The following is a 24301-nucleotide window of genomic DNA, read 5'->3' as shown; positions in this document are numbered from 1 at the left end:
ACAATATGAATTTTTCATAGGGTCTATAGGCTGATTTAAGTTTTTGATTGGAGTAATTAGCACTACAACTCACTGTTTAAAAGTTTTCTAAAACAAATAAAGAAACCTTTTGATTTTATGAAGATCATAATTCATAAATTAGCTAAATGTACTTATATCAAGCAAGTGGAAAGATGTGTTATCTGTTGCTTTCAATGTAGGTAACAAGATGGCTAATTATTGAGATTAAATCTAAAGGTAGACTAATTGTTTGTTAGAAAAATACTAAAATTGGTGATAATTGTTTGTTAGAAAAATACTAAAATTGGTGATTCTTTTAGTTGTTTTTATGTACTACAATTTTTTTAAAAGAAAATGTAAAAATAGAAATAAACATAGTGCTTACACCAGTAATTGATCTTTTCCAAAAAAACTTTCTTGTGCACTGCCTCATATTTTTAAAATTTTAAGTTATAGTGCTTTTTTCACAAAACATAAAAGTTTTGTAATTTATGAAAACTATTAAAACTTTTCGATTGGTATATAATCGAGTAATTTATAATTCATAAATAAGATATCGAAATATTTCAAGATATTGTATGAATAAAGCACACATTTCTATTTTTATTTTATAAATAAATATTTGCGATTACATTTTATTATAAACTTAAAATATACATAAATTTATAAAGATTTATTAGCCAACAATATTAATAACTAGCTATTATTTAAAACAATTCTTACATATGATACGAACAATCTTTTCACCGCCAAGCATGAGTCTTTTTTGTATAATTTAAAATGATGAATCTTTTTAAAAATATAAACTTCTTGATCAAATTTTATATTTTAAAAAAAATAATTAAAATCACAATCAAATTCCTCTTTTCAAAATATTAATATTTGAAATTTGAAATCATGATAGCATTTGAAAGCACCTACTAAATAGTGAAATACACCACACAATTTCCTAACAGTGCACAATCAGCTGGTAAATTAGTGGTAGTGATGTGGGGGATCCGAAATACTTTATATGCATCTGTACAAAGCGATGATGAAAAGACCCTCGAAACAATAAGAAAATTGTATTGTGACCTATTAATTATGAAATAGTTGAGTAGTGGTATGTTTGCGTATGAGTAACCTACTTCACACCCCTTGAAAGCCAATTCTTTCCCGAATTCTATATAAAATATAGAATATTTCATGCATCAAACTATCTATTTTTATAGAAGAGAATAGAGATGATATAATTTTCTAACATGGTTAATGAAACTGAAATCACACAAAAACAGGCATCAAACGAAGCAAAGTAACTTCGCAACCACCAAAAGATGTGGTGCAGTGAATGAGACTGTTTTTCTTTTGATCAAAGGTCTCGAATTTGAAGTTGAATAGAAAAAAATTCTTAGTAGGAAGCGCTTCCATTCATGAGGCCCTCATTCAAATTAGTTAAGTTTCAACGCGGATATCAGACATCAGATATAGAAAACCAAAAACAAAACAAAAACTCCCATTGCTGGTGGGTTTGCTATAAATTAGCCCCATAACCACATATAGTATAGACAAAGATATGAGAAAGCATGAGTCCTTAGCCTACCAAATTTTTTATACTATTGGGTACATTACAATTTTTATCATGTAACTAATTAATATTTAAGTGTCATAATAATTTACACATAATTACCTTATAAGGTAGTATTAAATTATACAAATATCTTTAGACTGTTGGCACATAAAACATATAAACTCCAATCAATCAACATTTATATAAAAATAAGAATTATGATAAAATGGTAAATACTCATTCATTTTAAATCAAAAGTCTCAAGGTTAAATCTATTGAGCAAAAAATTATCGTAGGGAGTCAATATCAAACTTTCTAGTTCGAATCTGAATTACTCAAATTTCAATACGGATACCAAATGTTGAGCGGAAAACATAAAACCAAATCCACAAAAATCAAGTAGAGATAGTAAAGTGTGAACATAGCAAAGGGAACAAGTGGGAGAATCTGACAACCCAACTGGACGCTATTTGGGTGTCATCATTAGTGTCTGCTCTGCAGCATCACACGTATGTACTCAATACTTGCACTGAGCAAAAAATCTTATGGGAAAGACAAAACAAAAACTCTTGGAAAATAACTAGATAAAAATTTTGAAAGAAATTCTCAATAGGAAATTGGAATTTGTGTTCTTTCTATATTCCTGTATATGCTTCAGGTTCTGCTGACTCTATTAAAATAAAATCAAGATTTGTGTCAACACCTATAAATGTGGATTTAGTGACTGCTTTTGGATAATAATGTAGAACTATACTATTGGACTACAACAATATATATAAACAACAATATACCCGGTGTAATTCCACGGGGCATGCGGAGGATAGAATGTACGCATATCTTACTTCTACCTTTGTGGGGTAGAGTGTTAGTTTCTGATACAACATATATGCTTCATAAAAAAACTGGTTTTCAAGATTGTTTTCCAAGAAAAACTGCAATGCTAACAGAACACACTTCTCTTAGGCATCTCTAAAATCTAAAGTACACAACTCCTCCAGAAGGCAATAGATATAAGAAGATCAGTAGTAATTTGTATTCTGTAGAAGCTGAGACAACTGCTTCTACAAATTCCCAGAGTATGCCACTGAAATTCAGATAAAACAAGCCACAATGAATCATCTGGAGTGAATTACGTTTCATATACAGCTATCGCCCTCCTAATCAGTAGATCTGTCAGTGAGAACTTGAGCCATGTCAAAAAGAAACATCTTCCTCACCCTTGATATTAGTATAGAATCTAGTACTCCAATCTGTTAAAGTTATTTCCTTAATACAAATTTGTTCAGACTTCAAAGAACTTGTAATTTTCCCTCCCCCTACCCTAAGAATATTAAGTTATTGGATGATCACAGTTATTGAGATCACATTTTCAGACAACAGGATGATTACTAGAAAGTATTAAAAGTTATAACAAAGTAATGCAGCATGTTGCTGCATAAATTTCTCGGGTTAAATGCTTTTCTGAAGCCGAGGATCTAAAGAGTTCCCTTTGACAAGTCCCTCTTCAAAAAAGTTCTTCCAAGTTCCAAGCCAAGGTTATAATCAAATGTTCAGATTCTTTTGAAGAGGCAGCTCAAATATTTTTAAATAACATTACTCAGTTAAATAGTAGCTAAAATAACTTCTACAAAAATATGGCTGTTCAAGCATGACAATTACATCATAGAAATCAGCATAACTTGATTGAAGATGAACATTAACTAATTCTACCTTCATCCCTATGCGAAAACAACACAAAGAAATCAATAACAGCTCTCAACAATCATGCTACCCCGAAGAACCAAAAAGTTGAATTTCAGTTAACTTTTCCCTTTTGGATACAAGTCCAGCAACAACCATTGCAACTACAGAAGAATCATGTTCAATGTCCATAGCACATAATTAATCCTCTGCTTCCTCTCTTGGAACCCCAAGAAAACAACTTAACACAAGGGCATCCCTATCATCAAACAATTTTAAAAGCAGACAAGAAGGAAGAAAAACAAATTAATAACTTTTTATTTACATATAAAAAAGATTTTATAACATCTTATTGCACTAGAGAGAGAGAGGGAGGAACTCTTACAATTTGTACTGGCAAAATAAGCTCTTTGTCAGATATCTGCAACACCTATTCAAGAGTTGAACAACAAAATACTCTGACCACACACATTTTGGCCAGTAACAGCATCAAAAGGAGCTGTTGGTGATCAACTAACCAACCAAGGATGTTATGCATTTGTAAGTAAATTAAATAATTTGTTTAGTTTTTCTACAAGCACAGGAGTACTTTCTTTCACTGCTTCTGGTATCGCCATGCCAATTTCTCCTGCCGAGAGTAATGGAAAAATCTAATACAAGTGTGTTAGAAATAAGTAGAAAGGTTTCATGATATAGCACCTCTAGGGTACGTTGATCATGAGATAGGAATAGTGGTCTATGGAGTGCTTCTGCAGCATTTACCTCAAGGAGACTGGTGTTTTACCCAGAGCATAATCCTGCTTCTTGGAAGTTACGATCACACTTTTCCACATGGTTTAGCAGGGTTAATACATCTTCGATCTGTGTCACTTGCAAGAGGCTTTGCAGCTTATAATTACCAGGCAAGCTTCCTGAAAAGCAATTATGTGACAGCATGGAAGGCCCTAAATCCAAGTTAGCCTTTGACGTTAAGTTGAGTATTTTAAGACCTAGTAGCAAGATGCTCTATACAGCATTCAGAATCAAGCAAAATATGAAGGATATGAGTACCATCAAGCACTCAAACCCGCCCAATTTTTGAAAGCAATAAGTGCTTCCATTTTACCGCGATTTTTCCTTCTTAACTTTGAAACTCTGAGCTTCTTATGCTTCTCCATGAATGCTTGTTTATATCTCCATTTATCAACAAAAATTTTCATCTCTTGAGATTTCTCCACAACTTGCATTACTGCATCAAAGAAGCCCCCTTTGACCAATGCATACAGAAATGCGTCAACCAGGCTACTATCTAGTTTCAATTTCGTCTCCCCTTCTGCCGAAACCTTTCTTTTGACTTCATTCCACAGCATCATAACATTGAAATACTTCTCCACAGTCACATATCCATTTATTAGAGAAAGATATGTCTGCTCATTTGGTTCAAACTGAAGGAAGGTCATTCTCCTGAAAGTCCTCCTTGCATCTTCTAGCCGTCCAGCCTTGCAGAAGGCATGGATGATGGAGTTCCAATCATGCGTTCCGATTTCAATTCTAGGATCCTCAACAATCTCATCCAAGAAAGCTGCCATGAGCTCAGGTCGATGACTTTCCGTTAAGCCGGTCATGATTGTCAAGTAACTCCCTTGCAAGTCAGGTATTCTTGCTTCTCTCATGTCCCTAAACATGGAAAATGCAGACTGAAAATCTTGGCATGACATTGAAGCTTCAATTAGAGCATCATAGGTAGCAACATCCAACTGGAGACCTAAACTGCTTATGTCTGTCACCAATTGAGCAGCTTCAGCAGTTCTTTGCTCTTTGCAATATGCCTTCAATATTGGAAGGTAGACTCCAAGACCTAAAGAAGCACCCTGAGCATTCATTTCATCAAATATCATGTGTGCTTTGTCCAATAACCCGAGATTAACGCAAGCATTTATGATGTTATATCCAACAGATCTCTCAACAATCACGGATGGAGATTCCAAGGTATGAGTTTCACCAATCAACGTAGCTAAATCTTTTATGCTCCCATTTTGAAGAAACCCACTTACTACTTCATTATAAGTTCCTTCTTCAAAACATAATCCTTGTCCACCCGTTTCTCTTACACCTTGAAGAATAGTTGCTGAAACAGACACCAAATTACCACACTTTACAAATCCGCTGATCAAATTACTAAGAAAAATCCCTTTATCCGGGAAACCAAATCCACTTATTAAACCTTCTAACTCAGCTATTTTCTCTTTAAGACCTTTCAATGCATACAAATAAGCTAGTAAACCAAAACTACATTCATCAGGCCTAACACCCAAAACTGACATGGTCTCCACCACTTTATCTGCATCAGTAATTGATTCAAGCTCTCGACAACAACATTCTAGTGCAGCATTACAAGCTGCCAAACTGGGTTTCAAGAAATTCAACTTCTCATCAATAGCAACCCTACAATTCTCATTGAAAACATGTAAAAAACCACCAAAGTTACCATTTTCCCTACAAATCTCCACAAGAACATCACCCCAGAGATTAAAAGGGATAAAAAATCTGTTCTTGAACATACACTTCACCAATGCAAAAGCAGGGGCAGCACTATTAGCATCCCTCATTGAGTTCAACAGGACATGTAAAGTTTCAGGCTTTAACAATTCTTGTTTTTTCTCTAACAAGAAAACTACTGATGCAAAAGCTCTTTTTATATTATGGATATCATTCAGTGATGACAAATGAGTGATTAGTGAATTGGTAAGTGACTTACTTGGGAAAGCAGAGTAATTTGAAAGAGTCTTGAACGATTTCCATGCTTCATCTGTGTTGTTACTTTTGATGGAATCTTGAAGTGTGGATTCAAGATTGGATTTGTGTTCTTGTGTTAAGGTTAGAGGGGTTTGGTGATGGGGTTTAGTTGGGGTTATAGAAGGTGATTCAGCTCTTTTTAAGGAAAAAATTGAAGGTTGGAGAAAGGAATACAAAGAGGGTATATCAGGTTGTGAAGAAAAGGGTCTTTTTGAGAGAATACAGAAAGCTCTTCTCCACATTCTTGCTAACTGTGTCGATGTTTGTTCGAGTGTGAAGATGAATAAGGGGAATCCCTTAGCAGGGGCACTATAGTAAATGATTGTGTCCAAGGAACAATTAATAATTAAGTCAAACAATTAGTAATAATAATTACACAAATAGATAGTTTTGTTTAAATAATTTTAAAAATAAATAAACTTTTCTTGTTGAAGAAGAAGAAGAAAGAAATGTAGTGTGAAATATGAATAATGATATTGTTACTAAAGTTTGGATGTATTAATCTTTTTAGCTCGAATAATATATCATTCATTTTTTCTTTTTTTATTAAAAAAACATTATTTTTGAGAAATAATTATAAGGTGCAAGGTATTTTAGAATAAAGCTTTTATTACATGGAGAAGGGAAAAAAGACTATAAAATTAAAATTTACACCTATTTTGCATTAAAAAAACTCTCACATATCCCTTATTGATTTAATATAGTGATAGTATGTTAAAATTTAAATATTCCTTATTGCTATAAATATATGGTTCGATTTTTGCACACTGCTAACCATGGTAGTGATTCCACATAGATGCCATTTGATTTATATACAATACTTGTCTGTTTCTTTATCCTACAGTGTCAGATTAACTGAATCGAATAATTAAGTCTTGCTTTACATCCAAAACATAATCAATCTAGATTCTTTGTTGATTGCGCATGTGAATCTAATCTCCCTAACCTATAAAGATAATTAGTCCTCTCGTCTTCTTAATCGTGATCAATAGTAGTTAAAATATTTCCCCCTCTTACAACAATGAAAATTTCAACATAATAAGTGTGTGTTCGATTCCATTATTCTTAGTCCTTTTCTTCCCCCTCCCCTAAGTATTGGAAAAACAATTTGAAAAAAAGAGAAATCTCAACTACAACCGAATCTAACATTTAGAAAAAAGAAAGAAGATTTAATCCAAATAGATGTTCACTCAACCGCACAAACTTAAAATAGCCACCAAATATATATATATATATGTATAATATGTGTACAGACAACGTGTATAAGTAGTATATAATCTATATATACTAGGTAGAAAAAATAAATAGTGAATTCAATCGACTATTCGTGTAGAGATCCTGACTAATACCTGATGGAGGCCCAATTTCAGAAAGCCCAAGTTCATCTAGAAACAAAAACATAAACCAATAGAAATAGGCTCAAGCCCGCAAGAAAAGAAATGAAAGGAGGGGCATTCCGAGAATTGAACTCGGGACCTCTCGCACCCTAAGCGAGAATCATACCACTAGACCAAATGCCCTGATTAATTGTTGCTGGCAAAGTATTATATTTAGACAAACACAATTTCTGAAAAAAAAGATCTTCCACCTACTCGAATAGTTAAGACCTTTTATCCATTCACAAACAGATTAGTCTATCAACTGTCAATATATATATAGAACAAGATTAGAGACATTAGTTTTAGAGGAATTTTGAAATGGAAACAGAACAGTTACTGATTTTTTCAGCCAAGATAATTTTATCACTCGTTTTAGGTGGATCTTTGGTGGTGTTGTTTACACATCTCAGCAATTTTTTTACTTTTGCATCCAAGAAAATTGAGATCAAAACTTCAAAACCAAGGGATTAAGGGACCTTCTTCACCATCTTTTCTCTATGGAAATCTCCCTGATATCAACAAGATTCAGCTTCAGAACCAGAAACAGCCAACCCCAGAAGAAACCAATAATCAAGAATTAGAAGAAAAAAGCCCCTTGCAACATACATGGCCTTCCAGAGTGTTTTCACATATAAAACACTGGCAAATTGAATATGGTCAAATCTTGGCATTTTTATACAATCTTCATATGATTGATGACTTCAATTATTTCTATTCATTTTTAGCTCATGTGGGTTTTTTTTATGTTTAAATTACAGGATCAATATTCATGTATTCAGCTGGAACCATACAGATTCTATGTGTAACTGATGCAGAAATGGTGAAGGAAATAAGTCAAACTACATCTTTAAACCTGGGAAAGCCATCTTACCTATCCAAAGATCATGGTCCTCTACTAGGCCAAGGCATTTTCTCTTCAAATGGCCCTTACTGGGCTCATCAGAGAAAGATCATTGCCCCTGAATTCTATCTCAACAAAGTTAAGGTACAATTCCACTCACAGATATTAATTATGCACTTGTTAAGTATAAGAAATCTAATCACAAGCAGTCGTGGAACCAAGATTGTCACTAAGGGGTGTCAATTGACTGCCCTTGGATAAGGGTAGCTCCGCTCCTGAACGCAAGACGATTTCAAATAGCTACTGATTTATGCAGGAGATGGTGAAGCTGATGGTTGAATCCACCAGTAAAATGATAGAATCATGGGATGAGAAAACCATAAATTCAGAAGGAAAATTGGATGTTAAGGTGGAAGGTGATCTCAAGAGTTTGTCAGCAGATATAATCTCAAGAGCTTGTTTCGGTAGCAGCTATGCTGAGGGGGAACAAATCTTCCTAAAACTTCAAACCCTTCAAATGGTTATGTCCAAGGTTCCCATTGGAGTTGCTGGATTGAGGTAAAGGATATTGTTGCTACTTTAGAACTATGTTTAGCTCTGTAAAGTGTAGAGGAAGGGTAAAAGAGTGAGAAATATCGATCCTTTTTCCCTCGTTTAAAAGAGGAGGAAAAGGATGGAGGATTAAATAAAGTAAAACTCATGGTAATAGATAATTTTCCCACTATGTTCAGAATGGATGGATTGTGACAGGCATATTCCAAGTAAACATAATAAGGAGATATGGAGATTGGACAAAGAGATTAAAGCAATGATATTGAAGACAGTACGAGCACGGAGAAGCCCTACTTATGAGAAAGACCTTCTGCAACTGATACTTGATGCTGCTAAGAGTTACAAAGAGAGTGGTGGTGATCAGCTACCAGCTGACGTTTCAGCTGAAATGTTCATCGTTGATAACTGTAAGAGCATATACTTTGCTGGCCACGAGAATACTGCTCTCACAGCATCATGGTGCTTGATGTTACTAGCAGCATATCCAGAATGGCAAGCTCGTGCCCGTGCTGAGGTGCTTGATGTCTGTGGTAGTGAGTTGCCAAATGATTCTACGCTTAGACAAATGAAAGTGGTATGCAGTACTCTAAAAAACCATATAACAAAATTCACATATATTTTATACCTGGATCTCTAACAATGTATGCAAATTTGATTGGCAGCTGACGATGATCATCCATGAAACGCTGCGTTTGTACCCACCAGTAGCTTTCGTGGTGAGAGAAGCGTTGCAGGATATAAGTTTCAAGAGAATTGAGATTCCAAAAGGGACTAATATTGAGATTCCAATCCCATTCCTGCATCAGCAGCCGGAACTCTGGGGACCAGATACCTATCAGTTCAATCCAGAAAGATTTGCCAAGGGCATTGCAAAGGCTTGCAAAGTTCCAAGTGCTTTTATCCCATTTGGCATAGGGAGTAGAACCTGTGCGGGACAAAATTTTGCAATGATTGAACTGAAGGTGATTGTATCGATGATTTTGTCTAGGTTTACATTTTCATTGTCCCCGGGATATCAGCATAGCCCTGTTTTTAGATTAGTATTAGAACCTGAGCATGGCATCAATCTGAATCTCCAAAGAGTTTAGACATATTTCTCTTCTTTGATATTTGTCCATGCCTGTAGTCTATTAAGTTCAATTGACCTAAGAAAGGTTTAATGAGTTATCTTGTGCTGTGATAAATGATGCACTTGTGCTATTCTTCCATAACTCAAGGATGCATGTTCCTTTCATTTATCCATTCCTGGTCCTGACAAATACATCTTTACGTACTTGCCACAGATGCAATGAATATTCAGTTAGCATCAGTGCCAAGATCAAGATGAAGATTAAAGAATCATATCAGAGTATAGGCAAGTCTTGATCATGATTTGCTTTGACATTAGAACTTTCAAGTGAATTCATCTGAGCATGAGAAGAGAAGTAGTCACCAGTCTAAACACGTCAGTGTCTATAACTCTTCTTTGTTTACAAGAAAGATTAGAAACACAAAGATTTACACCAGGAAGCTTTCAAAAATTGAAAACATAGCACCAATACTCATCTATAAATCAACATTCAAATATCTTCAACACGATCCTCATCATTTATTGCAAATCAATAAAACTATTACCAAAAACGAGCCCAAAAGACTACAATGAACACAATCACATTGATTCTAAACGTGAAGGATCTACATTACAGTCTCTTCTTGGAATAAGTTACATGAAGGAGTTATTAGCCTTGTAAATATTTTATAATGATAGCACTAGAGACTTCAATCGGTTATGACTCATGAGAATAAAGACCGACTTCGATTGCGCTCCAACCGAGCTTCCCTCTGCAACATGCCAGAAAATGGAAATGAAATATCAGAAATAAAATGATATATCATGAAAACCAATACCCAGAAAAGTGTTAAACGAAAACTCTGAAGGCGCAAGAAAGGCAATTCTAATTATTATTTTTTAATCTAAAGCATAAAGCAGCAAAGACATTCCATGATGTCAATGTCAGAAACACCTAAAAACTTGATAATATCTTCCGTCCCACCACTACCTCCCTGCTTACACACCACAAAATTATATTTAAAAAGAGCTCCAAATAAAGTAAATATTGTTGAGCTATATAATTCCAAGTGACAAAAAGAAATCAGGAGAGTATGTTCTCTCTATAGATTCAGGTCTGCGTATAGGCTGCATTGACAGTGATCCAATCAATGACTGGCTACTGGCTACTCGCAAGAGTATACAATTTTTTATTTTTTTTTGAGGGTGGTGGCAAGAGTATATAATTTAACTAGTGTAAACGAATCTTAAGCACTTGATCAGTATGCAATCTTACACCTAGACTTGTTTGCTTTAAACTGCTAAACAACTTGCTTCCTTTCATAACTCTTTACACAAGAGTCTCAACATAACTTGTCTTAAAAGTTTTTTACAAGTTCCTTCACACCCATATAAGAAAAATACCACTCCAAAGTGTCCACAGAAGAACCTCTCAAAGTCCATTTACAGGGCAAAATTCTATATCAGAAGGGTAAAAGCATTTTGTACTTTTTTTCACATTACCAATTTCATCATAACATAATTTATCATGCATTTATCACAGATTAGAGCACATATACTACTACCATCCTCATTCACATACATATAGATGTGGAAGAAAATAGCTAACATTGCATACCTCCTTTTTCTTACATTCCTTGTAAACATCAAAATGTTCTTGACATTTGCTCTTATCTGAGTTAAACTGTTCCAAACCTGCAAAGCGTTCACAAATCAAGCAATGCCCTGAAACAACTACATAATGGGATAGAAAATACATTTTTGAATAAATTGATATGATGGATATAGCCATGAACCCCAACAGTCTTGATTAGCAACCTTCATCATACTAATGATAAGAGTATTGCATCAAGCTACTTAATTTCTCTTTGATCGATTACCAAGTATTCTTCAAACAAATTATGGGCAATTCTTTACGCTATAATCATTACAAACAAGTTCTGCTCAATTAGCAAAAAAATATGTTTTTTACCTAAATTCCTGTGAATATAACTTATCTTCCCGAAACAACCACAAGAATTCAATCAATACCCAGATAATAAAAAGAGTAATATAATTTGACAAAAGTCATTACATATCAAAATTCCAATAATTTTTTTTTCTCGTCAGTAAATTTTCAAATACTGCAAAAACATAACATGATCGGAAGAACAAAGTGTCAGTTCAGTTTACATTTGAGAGAAGCAGTGTATTGAGGATAGCAATCGGAATCAGCAAGTCTTGCTGCACTTGGATACGCCGGTGTTTGAATTTTCGAATTTGCCATTTTGCCCTACTTTTTCCGATTTCCGGTCTGCAATTTCACTGGATTCGATTGGGTATTTTCTATATTTATTCTTCGGGTCGAATTACACAGACTATGAAAGAAAGTCGACCCGGAAAGGAACAGATCGGTCCATCTATATCATTGCCCCTAATAAGTAACAAGAGATATCTGCCACCATTTGCAAAAATTGTCATCCTTTAAATTTTCGCCTATTTAAAAAACTTCTGCGAAAATAAATTTGAGGCCAACATGAAATAACAAAATCATGGCGAATCGTCAGGATTTTAAATTGATGAGAAAAATTAGTCTAGTTAGATTCTGACGAGTTACTAGAATTTGTCCAAAAAGATTTTTGTTGGATTGTCATAATTTACTATGTAAGAATGTTAATTTTTACTTTAAAATTAGACTTCTTAAAAATAATAAATTTATAGCATATATTTTTTTTTAAATAATCAAGTTAGACAAAATTTGATAATTGTATTGGTGGAGTTTTTTCAACCAAATTAATCCAAACAAACTACAAAAAGAAAAATGAGTCTTTAATTTTTTTTCCGTAAATATGAAGAAGATGGAGGAAGAAAGAGGGGGAGAAAAGAAGCAAACAACACAAGTTCCGACGAATAGATATAGTGTACTATTTTCTTAATGTGGCCAAAAGTTAAATAGCAATCCTTAAAGACGAATCCATGTAAAAATTCTTGCAATTATTTTAGCTTTAGAGAGTTCTTTTTCAATTTACATGATGTACAAACTTATGAAAGAAAGTATTTTTTTAATGTCTCAATTTATGTGATTTTTTTTGAAAAAGTTATTTAAATACACATCTTATTTTATTATAATTTCTAAAAAAAAAATACTATTTAAAGAAATTTCAAAAAATTCTTCTCAGATATATCACTCCTCTCTCGCTGATACATCTCTATCCCCCTTTCAAATACATCTCTCCCCTTTCTGATATATTTCTCTTCTCTTGCAGTGGCAGAGCCAGAATTTTCATCAAGGGTGTTCATATTTGCAAAAATTTTCTGACGAAGGTTGTTGACCACCCTTGCTAAGGTGTAGCTCCGCCCCTATCCTCTCGAATACATTCCTTCCTTTTCAAATACATCCCTCTCCTATATATCTGGATGTCATATCCTCTCCCTGATGCATCACTATCCCTTCTCTGATGCATCCCTCCCCTCTCGGATACATCCCTCCCTTATGTATCTAGATGTGTGCTGATATATCCAAAATTCATAAAAAAAAAAATTTAAAATTGTATATTAAAAGAGAGTAGGAAAATAATGTAATTAACTCTTAACTCCCTGATGCATCACTATCCCTTCTCTGTATTTTTTATTTTTGTCACATTTCTTTAGCAACAAAAGTTTCGACGAATAGATATATTTGTACCATTTTCTTAATGTGGCCAAAAGTTAAATATCAATCATTAAAAGACAAAACCCATGTAAAAATTCTTGCAATTATTTTAGCTTTCGGGAGTTCTTTTTCAATTTATGTGATGTACAAACTTACGGAAGAAAGTATTTTTCATACTTATGAAAGAATGTACAAACTTATGAAAGAAAATATTTTTCTGTCTCAATTTATATTATGCTTTTTAACTCCGTTTGGAAAAAAAAGTCACATTTTTTTATTTGACAATTAATTAATAACACTAGCCCCATTCTAGTCATATTAGATCCAACTTAACACTTTAATATAAAGAAAAATTAACTAAAAGTAAGCATTAAAATGACTTTAATAAGAGCAATTTAGAAAGCATCATAAAATCTTACCACATAAATTAAGAAAGAATAAATAAAAATTTTGAAATTAATTATCAAAAATAAGTTAGATTTGTGAGATTATAAAGTAATCTCATTAGAGATTTAGGAGTAAAATGAGAAATTACAAATTAAATTATTTATAAATAAAAATATATTATACTTTCTTTGAGACGTGCTAAAAAATAATATATCATATAAATTAGGACAGTGAGAGTAATAAACAACTTTTTATTTCTTTAAAACATTAAAAGTTTGGAAAACAAATTGATTTTATGAAAGAATTTATAAGATAATATTTGAATACGATAGACCGAGCCCCCAAATTTCCAGGGCTGGATCAAGCCTATCGTCATGATTACATGGAAATATGAGTCGCTCTATAATTAAGGGCCTTTTGATCATGAAAATTATAAATTTTGAAAAAAATAATAATTAAGTGTTTAAAATTAATAGATGTCATTTTCTCCTCTTTACTTTTCCCCTGACCCCTTTTTCTTTTGTCAATTGTGGCAACTAATCTTTGCCTATAAATTGTCAGAATTGACAATGAAAATGTACACAATTCTCTCAAACTCTCTCCGCTTTGTTTTTTTCTTTAGTCTTTTGTTTACTTTTCTTATAATTTTATTATTGTATAACACGTTATCAGCACGAAACTATAATTTTCTTCAGATAAATTAACTTCTATATCAGGTATATCTACTGAATAAATTTTATTTTAGTTGTCTTTGTTATTTTTAAATTAATTTCTATATCAGTTGTCATCATGTCAAATTTATCAAAACTTGAATTTGTGGCAGTTGACATTTTCGAAAAAAATTATTTATCATGAATCTTTGATGCTGAAATTCACCTTGATGCTAAAGGTCTTGGTGATATTAATACAAAAAAATAAAGTATCAAGTCAAGATAAAGCAAATCCCATGATTTTTCTCCGTCATCATATTTATGAAGGATTAAAAATTGAATATTTAACTATGAAAGACCCCCATGAATTATGGACTAATTTGAAGGATCGATATCACCACCTAAAATTTACGGTGTTACCAAAAGCCCGATATGACTAGATACACCTTCGATTTCAAAATTTTAAAACTGTGACAACGTATAATTCTGCTATCCACAAGGTAAGTTCCATGTTAAAATTATGTGGAGATACTATCACTGATGATGATTTATTTGAATTTTCCCCCCCACTTTTCACGCTTCAAATGTGTTGCTACAACAACAATATCGTGAAAAGGGGTTTAAGAAGTATTCTAAATTAATTACATGTCTATTTGTGGCTGAACAAAATAATACTTTGCTGATAAAAAATTATGAAGCCTGTCCCACTGAGTCTGCTTCATTTTTTGAAGCGAATGTTGTAGCAGCAAATAATCAATCTGAATCAAGACAAAATAATTATCGCGGTCGCGGCTGTGACCGTCGTGGACGTGGACGAGAATGTGGAAGAGGAAGAAATAATTATCGTCATCATGATGGAAATAAACATGAGAACAATAAAGTTCCTCAAAATAATTCTCTAGAGGTAAATCCAATATTTGACACCGGTATGATATAAAGGATTATTCGGCACGTGAATGTCGTACGTCTGATCATTTTGTGCAACTTTATCAAGCCTCTCAAAAGAAGAAATAATAATGTAGAGGCACACTTGAATTTTCGGAATGATGATAATGAAGCAACTCTCTTAAATAAATATGAAGATATTGAGGCGAATTTTGTTTATAAAGTTGATGTTTCGAAGATCTACCAAATATTACTCATTTGAAAGCTGAAGATTTTATGAATGTTGATTGAAGAATCAATCATCTAACTGGGGATAAAAATAGTTATTGTTTTTTTATTATGTTGTCCTTCGTAAAATATTTCTTAAGGCAGTACAATTTCTTAAAGTTTCTTATGTTATTAGTTTTTCACATTCTTATAATGTATCTTTTGTTTATGAATAGTATGAAAATTCCCCAGTCATCGGTTGGATTCAAAAACAATTATGATGATATATGTCTTATTGATAGTGTCACAACACACACTATTTTAAGATATAATAAATATTTCTCTTATTTGATTATAAAATAAGCTAATGTTAATACAATATCTGGTAGTACAAGATTAATTGAAGGATTCGAAAAAGGTAAAGTTATACTTGTCGGAGGAACAAATTTAATAATTAATGAAACATTATATTATAGTAAGTCTCAAAAAAACTTATTAAGTTTCAAAGACATTCGTCAAAATGATTATCATATTGAGACTACAAATGATGAAAAAAATGAATATCTTTACATTACTACAATGACGTCGGGCAAAAAGTTTATACTTGAAAAGTTATCCGATCTTTCATCCATCTTATACTTCACAAATATTAACATGGTTGAAACACATGTCATAGTAAACCAAAGGTTTGATTTACTAACTCAAATGATTTCATTATTTGGCATGACCGGTTGGGCCATCCCGATTCTAATATGATGCGCAAAATAATTGAGAGTTCACATGGACACTCTTTGAAGAACCAAAAAAATCTTCAATTTAAAGAATTCTCTTGTGCTGCATGTTCTCAAGGCAAATTGATTACTAGACCATCAGTAATCAAAATGGAAAATGAATTCCTAGCATTTCTGGAACATATATAGGGTGATATGTGTGGGCCCATTCACTCATCATGTGGATCATTTAAATATTATATCATTTTAATAGATGCATCTACAAGATAGTCACATGTGTTCTTATTATCAACTCGTAATATGACATTTGCGAGATTACTTGCTCAAATAACAAGTTAAGAGCACAATTTCCATATTATGCAATAAAGACAATTCGTCTTGATAATGCTGACGAGTTTACATCTCAAACATTTAATAATTCTTGTTTTTCCACTGGGTTAACAGTTGAGCATCCGGTTGCTCATGTTTATACTCAAAATGGTCTAGCGAAATCATTGATTAAACATCTCCAATTAATTGTTAGGTCAATGCTTATGAGAACAAAACTTTCCATTTCATTATGGGGGCATGCTATTTTGCATGCAACAAGCCTTGTGTGGATTAGACCCATAAGTTATCATAAAGTCTCTCCACATTACAATTGACTTTTGATCAGGAGCCGAACATTTCCCATCTTATCAGTATATGTTTCAATTGCTCCACCACAATGCACAAAAATGGCACCCCAAAAAAGATTGAGGATATATGTTGGGTATGAATCTCCTTCTATCACAAAATATTTGGAACCTATGACTGGAGATTTATTTACTACAAGATTTGTTGATTGTCATTTTGATGAATCAGTATACCCAATATTAGGGGGAGAAAATAAACAACTGAAAAGAAAAATAGATTGAAATACATTATCACTATCTCATTTAGATCCTCGTACAAATAAATGTGAACTAGAAGTTCAAAAGATAATTCATTTACAAAATATTGTAAATCAACTGCCAGATGGATTGACTGACCTATCAAGAGTTACTAAATCTCATATTCCAGCTGCTAATGCTCTAATTCGAGTTGATGTCCCAGTAGGAGAATTAATTAATCAAAATGAGTCTAAACCACATTTAAAATGTGATAGACTGATCGGTTCCAAAGATAAAAATCATCAAAAAAGAAAAGGAGCAAATAATTAAGATGATCATGATATGAAAAAACCTGCTCAAGAAGAGCGAGGAGCCATAACAATTGATAAGACATTGGAAGAGGTTAAGGCGTCTGAAAATGATAAAGAAATTTCAATAAATTATGTTTCATTAGGAAAATAATGTAATTGTTGATAATAGTTTTGCTTATAATGTTGCTATTAAAATAATGCAATAAAATGAGGATCTTAAATCAAAATCTGTCGATGAATGTAGACAGGAATGATTGGCTAAAATGGAAAGATGCAATTCAAGTTGAATTAGCTTCACTTGAAAAACGCGAAATTTTTGGACCGATAGTCCGAACATCTGAAGGTATAAAATCAATGGGGTACAAATGGGTCTTTGTGTGAAAAAAATTGAGAAAAATGAAATCGTAAGATATAAAACACGACTTATGGCACAAGAATTTTCGCAAAGACCCGATATTGATTATATGGAAACATATTCTCTTGTGGTGATGCAATTACTTTCAGATATCTTATAAATCTGGCAGTTCATGAAAAACTCGGCATGCATCTGATGGGTGTCGTTACAACCTATTTATATGGTTCTCTATATAACAATATTTTTATGAAAATTCCTGAAAAATTTAAAATGTCTGAAATATATAAAGATTTCTAGGAAACTTGTTCAATAAAACTTCAAAAAAAATTATATGAGTTGAAACAATCAGGGCGAATGTAGTACAATCATTTTAGCGAATATTTGCTAAAAAAAGGATATAAAAATGATCCAATGTGCCCTTGTGTCTTTATGAAAAGGTCTGGATCTGAATTTGTCATAATAGCCGTATATGATGATGATTTAAATATCATTGGAACTCTTGAATAACTTTCAAAGGCAGTAAAATGTCTGAAAAAGGAATTTGAAATGAAAGACCTCGGAAAGACAAAATTTTGTCTTGATCTACAAATTGAACATTTTGCAAATAAGATATTTGTCCATCAATCAACATATACAGAAAATATTTTAAGGAAATTTTACATGGATAAAGCACACCACTAAGTACCCCAATGGTTGTGAGATCTCTTGATATTAATAAAGATCTAGTTCGACCTCATGAAAATAATAAAGTGCTTATTGGTGCTGAAATACCATACCTTAGTGCAATTGGTGCATTACTGCATCTTGCCAACAATTCTAGAACAAATATAGCTTTCTCAGTAAATTTCTTAGCAAAATTTAGTTCTTCCTCAACGCGAAGACACTGCAATAAAATTAAGCATATATTCAGATACCTCCGAGGGACCACAGATATGAGATTGTTTTACTCAAATGAATCCACGTCAGAATTGATTGGTTATGCAGATGTATGATATTTGTCTGATCTCCATAAAGGTCGATCGCAGACGGGCTACTTATTTACATGTGGGGGTACAACTATATCATGACGATCAATAAAGTAAACTATGGTTGCCACTTCTTCAAATCATGCAGAAATAATAGTCATTCATGAAGCAAGTCGAGAATGCGTTTAGTTAAGATTAATAACTCAACACATTCAAAAAATATGTGGCCTTTCTTTGATAAGAGACACTCCAACAATATTGTATGAAAACGCTGCTTCATGTATAGCTCAATTAAAAGGAGAATACATCAAAGGAAATAGAACAAAACATATTTCACCAAAATTCTTTTTTACTATGACCTTCAAAATAAAGGTGAAATAGATGTTCAACAAGTTCGTTCAAGTGATAATTTAGCGGATATGTTCACCAAGGCCTTGCCAACTTCAATCTTTGAGAAATTGAGATGCAAGATTGGAACGCGTCATCTTCGAGATATTAAATAATGTCTTCATCAGGAGGAGTATAATACGCGTTGCACTCTTTTTTTCTTAGTCTAGGTTTTGTCCATTGGGTTTTTCTAACAAAATTTTTAATGAGACAACACTCAAGACGTTTTATCAGATATGTGTACTCTTGTTCTTTCATTAGGCTTTTCCCACTGAGTTTTTTCTAGCAAGGTTTTAACGAGACACAATATATATGGGCGTTCAGGATGACTGTATATATTTATTCTTTCACTAGAATTTATTTTTTTATGAACATCCAAAGGAGAGTGTTAGAAATTAATGGATGTTATTTTCTCCCCTTTACTTTTCCTCTGCCCTTTTTTCTTTTGTCAATTGTGGAAACTAATCTTTGCCTATAAATTGTCAGATTTGACAATGAAAATGTACACAATTCTCTCAAACTCTCTCTGCTTTGTTTTTTCTTTTAGTCTTTTATTTACTTTTCTTATAATTTTATTATTTTATAACATTAAGTTTATTTTAAAAATAATATTTGAAAATTAAAATTGTTTTTAAACTTTTATGAGTTATTTGAATTGGAAAAAATGGTAAAGACAACTTTGTAGTATTTTTTTTTTTCAATTTTGAAATTTTATGGTTAAATAAAATTCAGAAATTCAATTCGAAAAAAAGTAAAAAAATATTTTTTTCCCTCTCTGACAGCTCAAAATAAAGTCACCTTCTTTACTTTGCTGCCAAAAAAGGCTCTTATAAAATCTTTGTTTTGCTTTTTCTTGTTCCCTCCTGTCGTCCCACTAAAATAGAGTAGCTGCAACTCTTTCTCAAAAGGGTTCTTGAATTTTTCTCCATTTTAAACTTCATAGAAACTCAAAATCTTGTTTTCTTTTTTAGTAGTTTTTTATTTTCTTGATTGATGAGATGAATAGTAGTACTAGTGCAACTGGAACTGGAACAAAGTTCATCAAATGTGTTACAGTTGGAGATGGTGCTGTTGGAAAAACTTGCCTTCTCATCTCCTACACTAGCAACACTTTTCCCACTGTATGTAAATATTCAATTTTTTTCTCTGTTTTTATCTTGTGGGTATTTTTGTTTCTTGATTTTTTGTCTTTTATCTTTCCAGGATTATGTGCCAACTGTTTTTGACAATTTCAGTGCCAATGTCAATGTTGATGGGAAGATTGTGAATCTTGGCCTGTGGGATACTGCTGGTATGACAAATCCTTTCTTTGTTCTGATGCAGATCATGATAAAAATCATCTTTTTTCATCAAAGTTGTCAACTTTGGTCTTTGCCATTCTTGTTCTCTTCGTGTTAACATATTTTATTGCATATGAAATCCTGCATTTTTTTTCTTCGGATTGTTAGTTTCAAGCAAAGAAAGATAAGGGGGTCTTTGTACTTCAATTAAGATTTTGCCTTAGTGCAAATCTTGAACAAAAATTGGTAATTGAAATGTGAATGTTGAACTCAAATCAAGCCTTTGGCTAATTGTTAACTTTTTCTCTTCCAAACAATCAATTGATCATCATCAGAAACAGTCAGATGAAATTTTAGTGCTTAATCAAGGTTATGTTCAGCTTGAAGTAATTTAACATTAACAAATAAATTGTTTGCTTTCAGTTCACTTTGGCAAAGTGTTTAGAAAAGTTATCCCAGAATGGTCATCCTCATGGTGGTCCTATTACTTAGCATGTGCATAGAATGAAACTCAAATTGAGGGAAGAATTGAAATGAGAAAACCATTAACTGTATGGATGATAAAATCTTCTGGAACTTTGACATTGAAAAAGCTTCAATGAACCAGATTTGAGCCATTAGTACATAAGTAGTAATGACTAATGAGCAACATAACAAATGTGTTCTCTTCAAGAAATCATTATACATGATAAATTGAGAGTGTTCAATTGCTCTTCACAGGTCAAGAGGATTATAACAGGCTTAGGCCTCTTAGTTATCGAGGAGCTGATGTCTTCCTTCTCGCTTTCTCTCTCATAAGTAGGCCTAGCTTTGAAAACATATCAAAAAAGGTATGCTTTTTCCCCCTCTTACTTTCAACTTTAATAGCTGTTCCAGTGGTTGTGTTGTTCTTTTGCTCCTCTGATCATGTAATCCTGACATCATTTTAACTTCTTTTTTTATTTCTTGTGTTGGAAAAGTGGGTTCCTGAGCTAAGACATTATGCCCCATCAGTGCCTATTGTTCTAGTGGGGACTAAATTGGGTGAGTTTTCTTTCATTCTAAGATTCCTATGCTTTACTAGTATCTCTTGAGAGGATATATGCCTTTTTCCCTTTGTTAAAGTGCTTTCCCCTTTTATTTCCCTTAAATAGTTGTGAGTAACTGGTAAAGTTGCTGCCATGTGACCAGGAGGTCACGGGTTCAAGCCTTGGAAACAACCTCTGGCAGAAATGCAAGGTAAGGTTGCGTACAATAGACCCTTGTGGTCGGGCCCTTCCCTGGACCCTGCGCATAGCGGGAGCTTTAGTGCACCGGACTGCCCTTTTAAACACTTGTGAGTTTGGCACATACTGTATATTAAAATGAATTCCGGACTTTAACTAATCTGTTAATGCTTAATCAACGAAAAAAGCTAACAGAAACTATAATTTTATTTGCATATATTAATTATGTAGTGGTAATATTGCACGGACAGTTTTCATTTACTTATTTCACGGGGAAGAATCTGAAATCTCCCTTTGAAATATCCTTGGGGCCTTAGCTAAAATATAACTGAGGGAATGGAATGAACCTTCTCTTTTATGTGCTTAACACGGGGCCAAAAGGTTTGATAACTTTATAGAGCTAATCAAACTCATGATAGGCAAGAAATTACGCGCACATGGTTTAGTGGTTTGTTGTGCTCTGTGATCTTATTCTTCTCATACCTAGACCCGACGTTTCATCTTTTTCTTTAGTTCAATATGACTTTCTCATCACTTAGTGTTCATACTCGAGCCAACTGATTCAGTTGTCTCTCTCGCTCTCTATACTTAAAACTAAGACTCTTCTTCAAACGTAGGTTCTCTAGCTTTTTTCCTTGGGGTACATAGACTAAACCACTCTTTTGATAATTTCACGCTATCTAGTCTACCAACCGGCAATTGTGAACTGCAGAATAGAGCCCTGTAACTTGTCTTTACAAGTGTTTGCTTAACAATGGATGGTTAATCAATTTGTTATGCAGACATAGCAATGTAGGCTACATGTTTACTGGCGTCTGGCATATAATCTTCTACTCTTTTATAATCTGGGTCAATGAGCTGGTTGATGCAGAGACGGAGCTTATCTATCACTCTTTGTTTCTAAGTTTCTATCTAAACAAAGTTTAAATGTGACAGATTTAAGAGAGGACAAGCAATTTAGAAGGGACTACCCTGGTGCATGTACAATTTCAACAGAACAGGTATGTTTGTTTTGAGAAAGAAGTATTATATGTACTAAATCTCTCAAAAGTTTAATGTAGCTTATCCAAAAATCTGGTGCATGATCCACCTTCTTATAAAGAAAGGAAAGTGAAAGGAAGAACATAAAGTGAGAATTATGTCCCAAAAGAAAAGGTAAACATAAAGTAAGGGAGTCTTTTAAGTGTATGAAGCTGTCCAAATAATATGCTTAGAAACTTTTAGACTATATACAGTCTGTTGAAAGTTTTATCAAAATGACCAGCTCAATAATACTTTGAAATGGGCAATGACCCATTACGGAGCTAGCTAGCTCATCCAAGAAACAAAATGGGAAAATTTGCACTTCTATTTTGGTTGAAAAATGCAAAACAATCTGCACAACTTCTTCTGCACATTGCTGAAGTGTTCACAGACACCAGGAGCCTACAACCTCGACCTTAGTATGAAAACGTCTAGGAATCGACTGTGGTCAGTCTTTATAAAGGATAAAGAAAGTGTGTTTTCAAAGATTACCAAATAATGTAGAAAGGAAAACTCTGCCAAGTTTTTGTCTTCAAGCACTCTTTCTCACATTACAAAATTTGTTGAGTTCTTACTTCTCTTTAAAACTACACAGGGTGAAGAACTGAAAAAGCAAATAGGTGCAGTGGCATACGTTGAGTGCAGTGCGAAGATGCAGCAGGTAATAATTGAACCTTTTAGTATCATTGGAACTTAAAAAGATGTAGTACATAAAACATGATGACTAATTCTAGGTGCACTTCCTAAACAAGCAAACAATTTAGATGAATGCAGCTTGTTCATTTTCACGATTATGAACCGAAGCCAATTGAGAAAAATATTCTTTGTAATGTAGAATGTGAAGGCGGTTTTTGATACTGCAATCAAGGTAGTTCTTCAGCCTCCAAAGACCAAAAAACAGAAAAGAAAACACAAAGCCTGCTGGATACTTTGATCTAAGACGCTGGAAGACAGATCGTTTGTAAATTAATCTTTTTCCATTTTGGTGAGATGTTTAGCCGTGCTATCCGTAGATTTATTACTTTTTCCTTTTTCCCTATTTGCTTTAGTAAGAATGCCAGTTTTCTCATTTCATAGAATGTGTGATGTGCTTGTTGAGTTTATTGCTGGCTGCTTGTACATGGTTTTATATGATGGAAAAAAAGTGGGAAGTTGTTTGTTTGTGGTATTTTATGAAATGGACAGAATATGCTGTATTTTATGAAATGATCTGCATTTCTTGCATTGTTTTGGTGTAGAAAATATTCTTGACAGTCTCTCAGAATATTCAAACTTAAAATTGCTATCTCTAGCCTAAAGAAGAAGCTTTCCAAAGTAAAGTCACTCCTAAATCATTTTGGGAAATAGCATGTGATAGTTGGGAAGGGCTATGTAATACTCCCTCATTCATTTTTACTTATGCACAATAGACTTTGCATATCCTTTAAGGAATAGTAAATAAAATGCATATTTTACCATGATATTCATATTAATTGGTGTATACTCTTTAATAGATTTGAGAAATGATTTCGAAGGAATAATTAATGCTAAGGGTAAAACAGAAAAAAAAGAGAAAAGAAATTATCTTTCTCTGGATATGCTAAAATGGATATGTAAAAGTGAAATTTTATTT

At 33.1% G+C, this 24301-nt stretch overlaps 3 protein-coding genes, 1 non-coding gene and 1 pseudogene across 5 annotated transcripts; 2 read left to right on the top strand and 3 right to left on the bottom strand.

Annotated features, from left to right (window-relative positions):
- Positions 1–2991: 2991 nt before the first annotated feature.
- Positions 2992–6301, bottom strand: LOC129886787 (pentatricopeptide repeat-containing protein At1g69290). 2 transcript variants are annotated; one of them, XM_055961631.1, is made up of 2 exons: positions 3612–6301; positions 2992–3485 (listed from the first exon to the last, which is right to left on the bottom strand). In XM_055961631.1, the coding sequence occupies exon 1, from the start codon at positions 6241–6243 to the stop codon at positions 4279–4281; it is 1965 nt and encodes a 654-aa protein (XP_055817606.1). In that variant the 5' UTR covers positions 6244–6301; the 3' UTR covers positions 2992–3485; positions 3612–4278. The 2 variants fall into 2 exon arrangements, with proteins under 2 accessions (XP_055817606.1, XP_055817607.1); XM_055961632.1 differs by lacking the exon at positions 2992–3485 and having other exon boundaries at positions 3776–3854; positions 3926–6301.
- Positions 6302–7449: 1148 nt separating this feature from the next.
- TRNAP-AGG (transfer RNA proline (anticodon AGG)) lies at positions 7450–7521 on the bottom strand. The gene has a single exon. It is a non-coding gene; the product is annotated as a tRNA-Pro (tRNA).
- A 128-nt stretch (positions 7522–7649) lies between these two features.
- On the top strand, positions 7650–9943 carry LOC129886785 (cytochrome P450 714C2-like; annotated as a pseudogene).
- A 258-nt stretch (positions 9944–10201) lies between these two features.
- On the bottom strand, positions 10202–12241 carry LOC129886786 (cytochrome c oxidase-assembly factor COX23, mitochondrial). Its single transcript, XM_055961630.1, has 3 exons — positions 11994–12241; positions 11440–11516; positions 10202–10594 (listed from the first exon to the last, which is right to left on the bottom strand). Exons 1-3 carry the CDS (start codon positions 12085–12087, stop codon positions 10547–10549), a joined length of 219 nt encoding a protein of 72 aa, XP_055817605.1. The 5' UTR covers positions 12088–12241; the 3' UTR covers positions 10202–10546.
- Positions 12242–20039: 7798 nt separating this feature from the next.
- Positions 20040–23913, top strand: LOC129886784 (rac-like GTP-binding protein 5). Its single transcript, XM_055961629.1, has 7 exons — positions 20040–20302; positions 20385–20472; positions 21182–21291; positions 21421–21484; positions 22603–22667; positions 23285–23350; positions 23525–23913. Exons 1-7 carry the CDS (start codon positions 20180–20182, stop codon positions 23621–23623), a joined length of 615 nt encoding a protein of 204 aa, XP_055817604.1. The 5' UTR covers positions 20040–20179; the 3' UTR covers positions 23624–23913.
- Positions 23914–24301: the final 388 nt, after the last annotated feature.

The sequence above is a fragment of the Solanum dulcamara genome, chromosome 4 (assembly GCF_947179165.1).
Source record: "Solanum dulcamara chromosome 4, daSolDulc1.2, whole genome shotgun sequence".
NCBI lineage: Eukaryota > Viridiplantae > Streptophyta > Magnoliopsida > Solanales > Solanaceae > Solanum > Solanum dulcamara.
The sequence above is the reverse complement of the archived record's forward strand: the minus strand, read 5'-3'. Positions and strand labels throughout refer to the sequence as shown.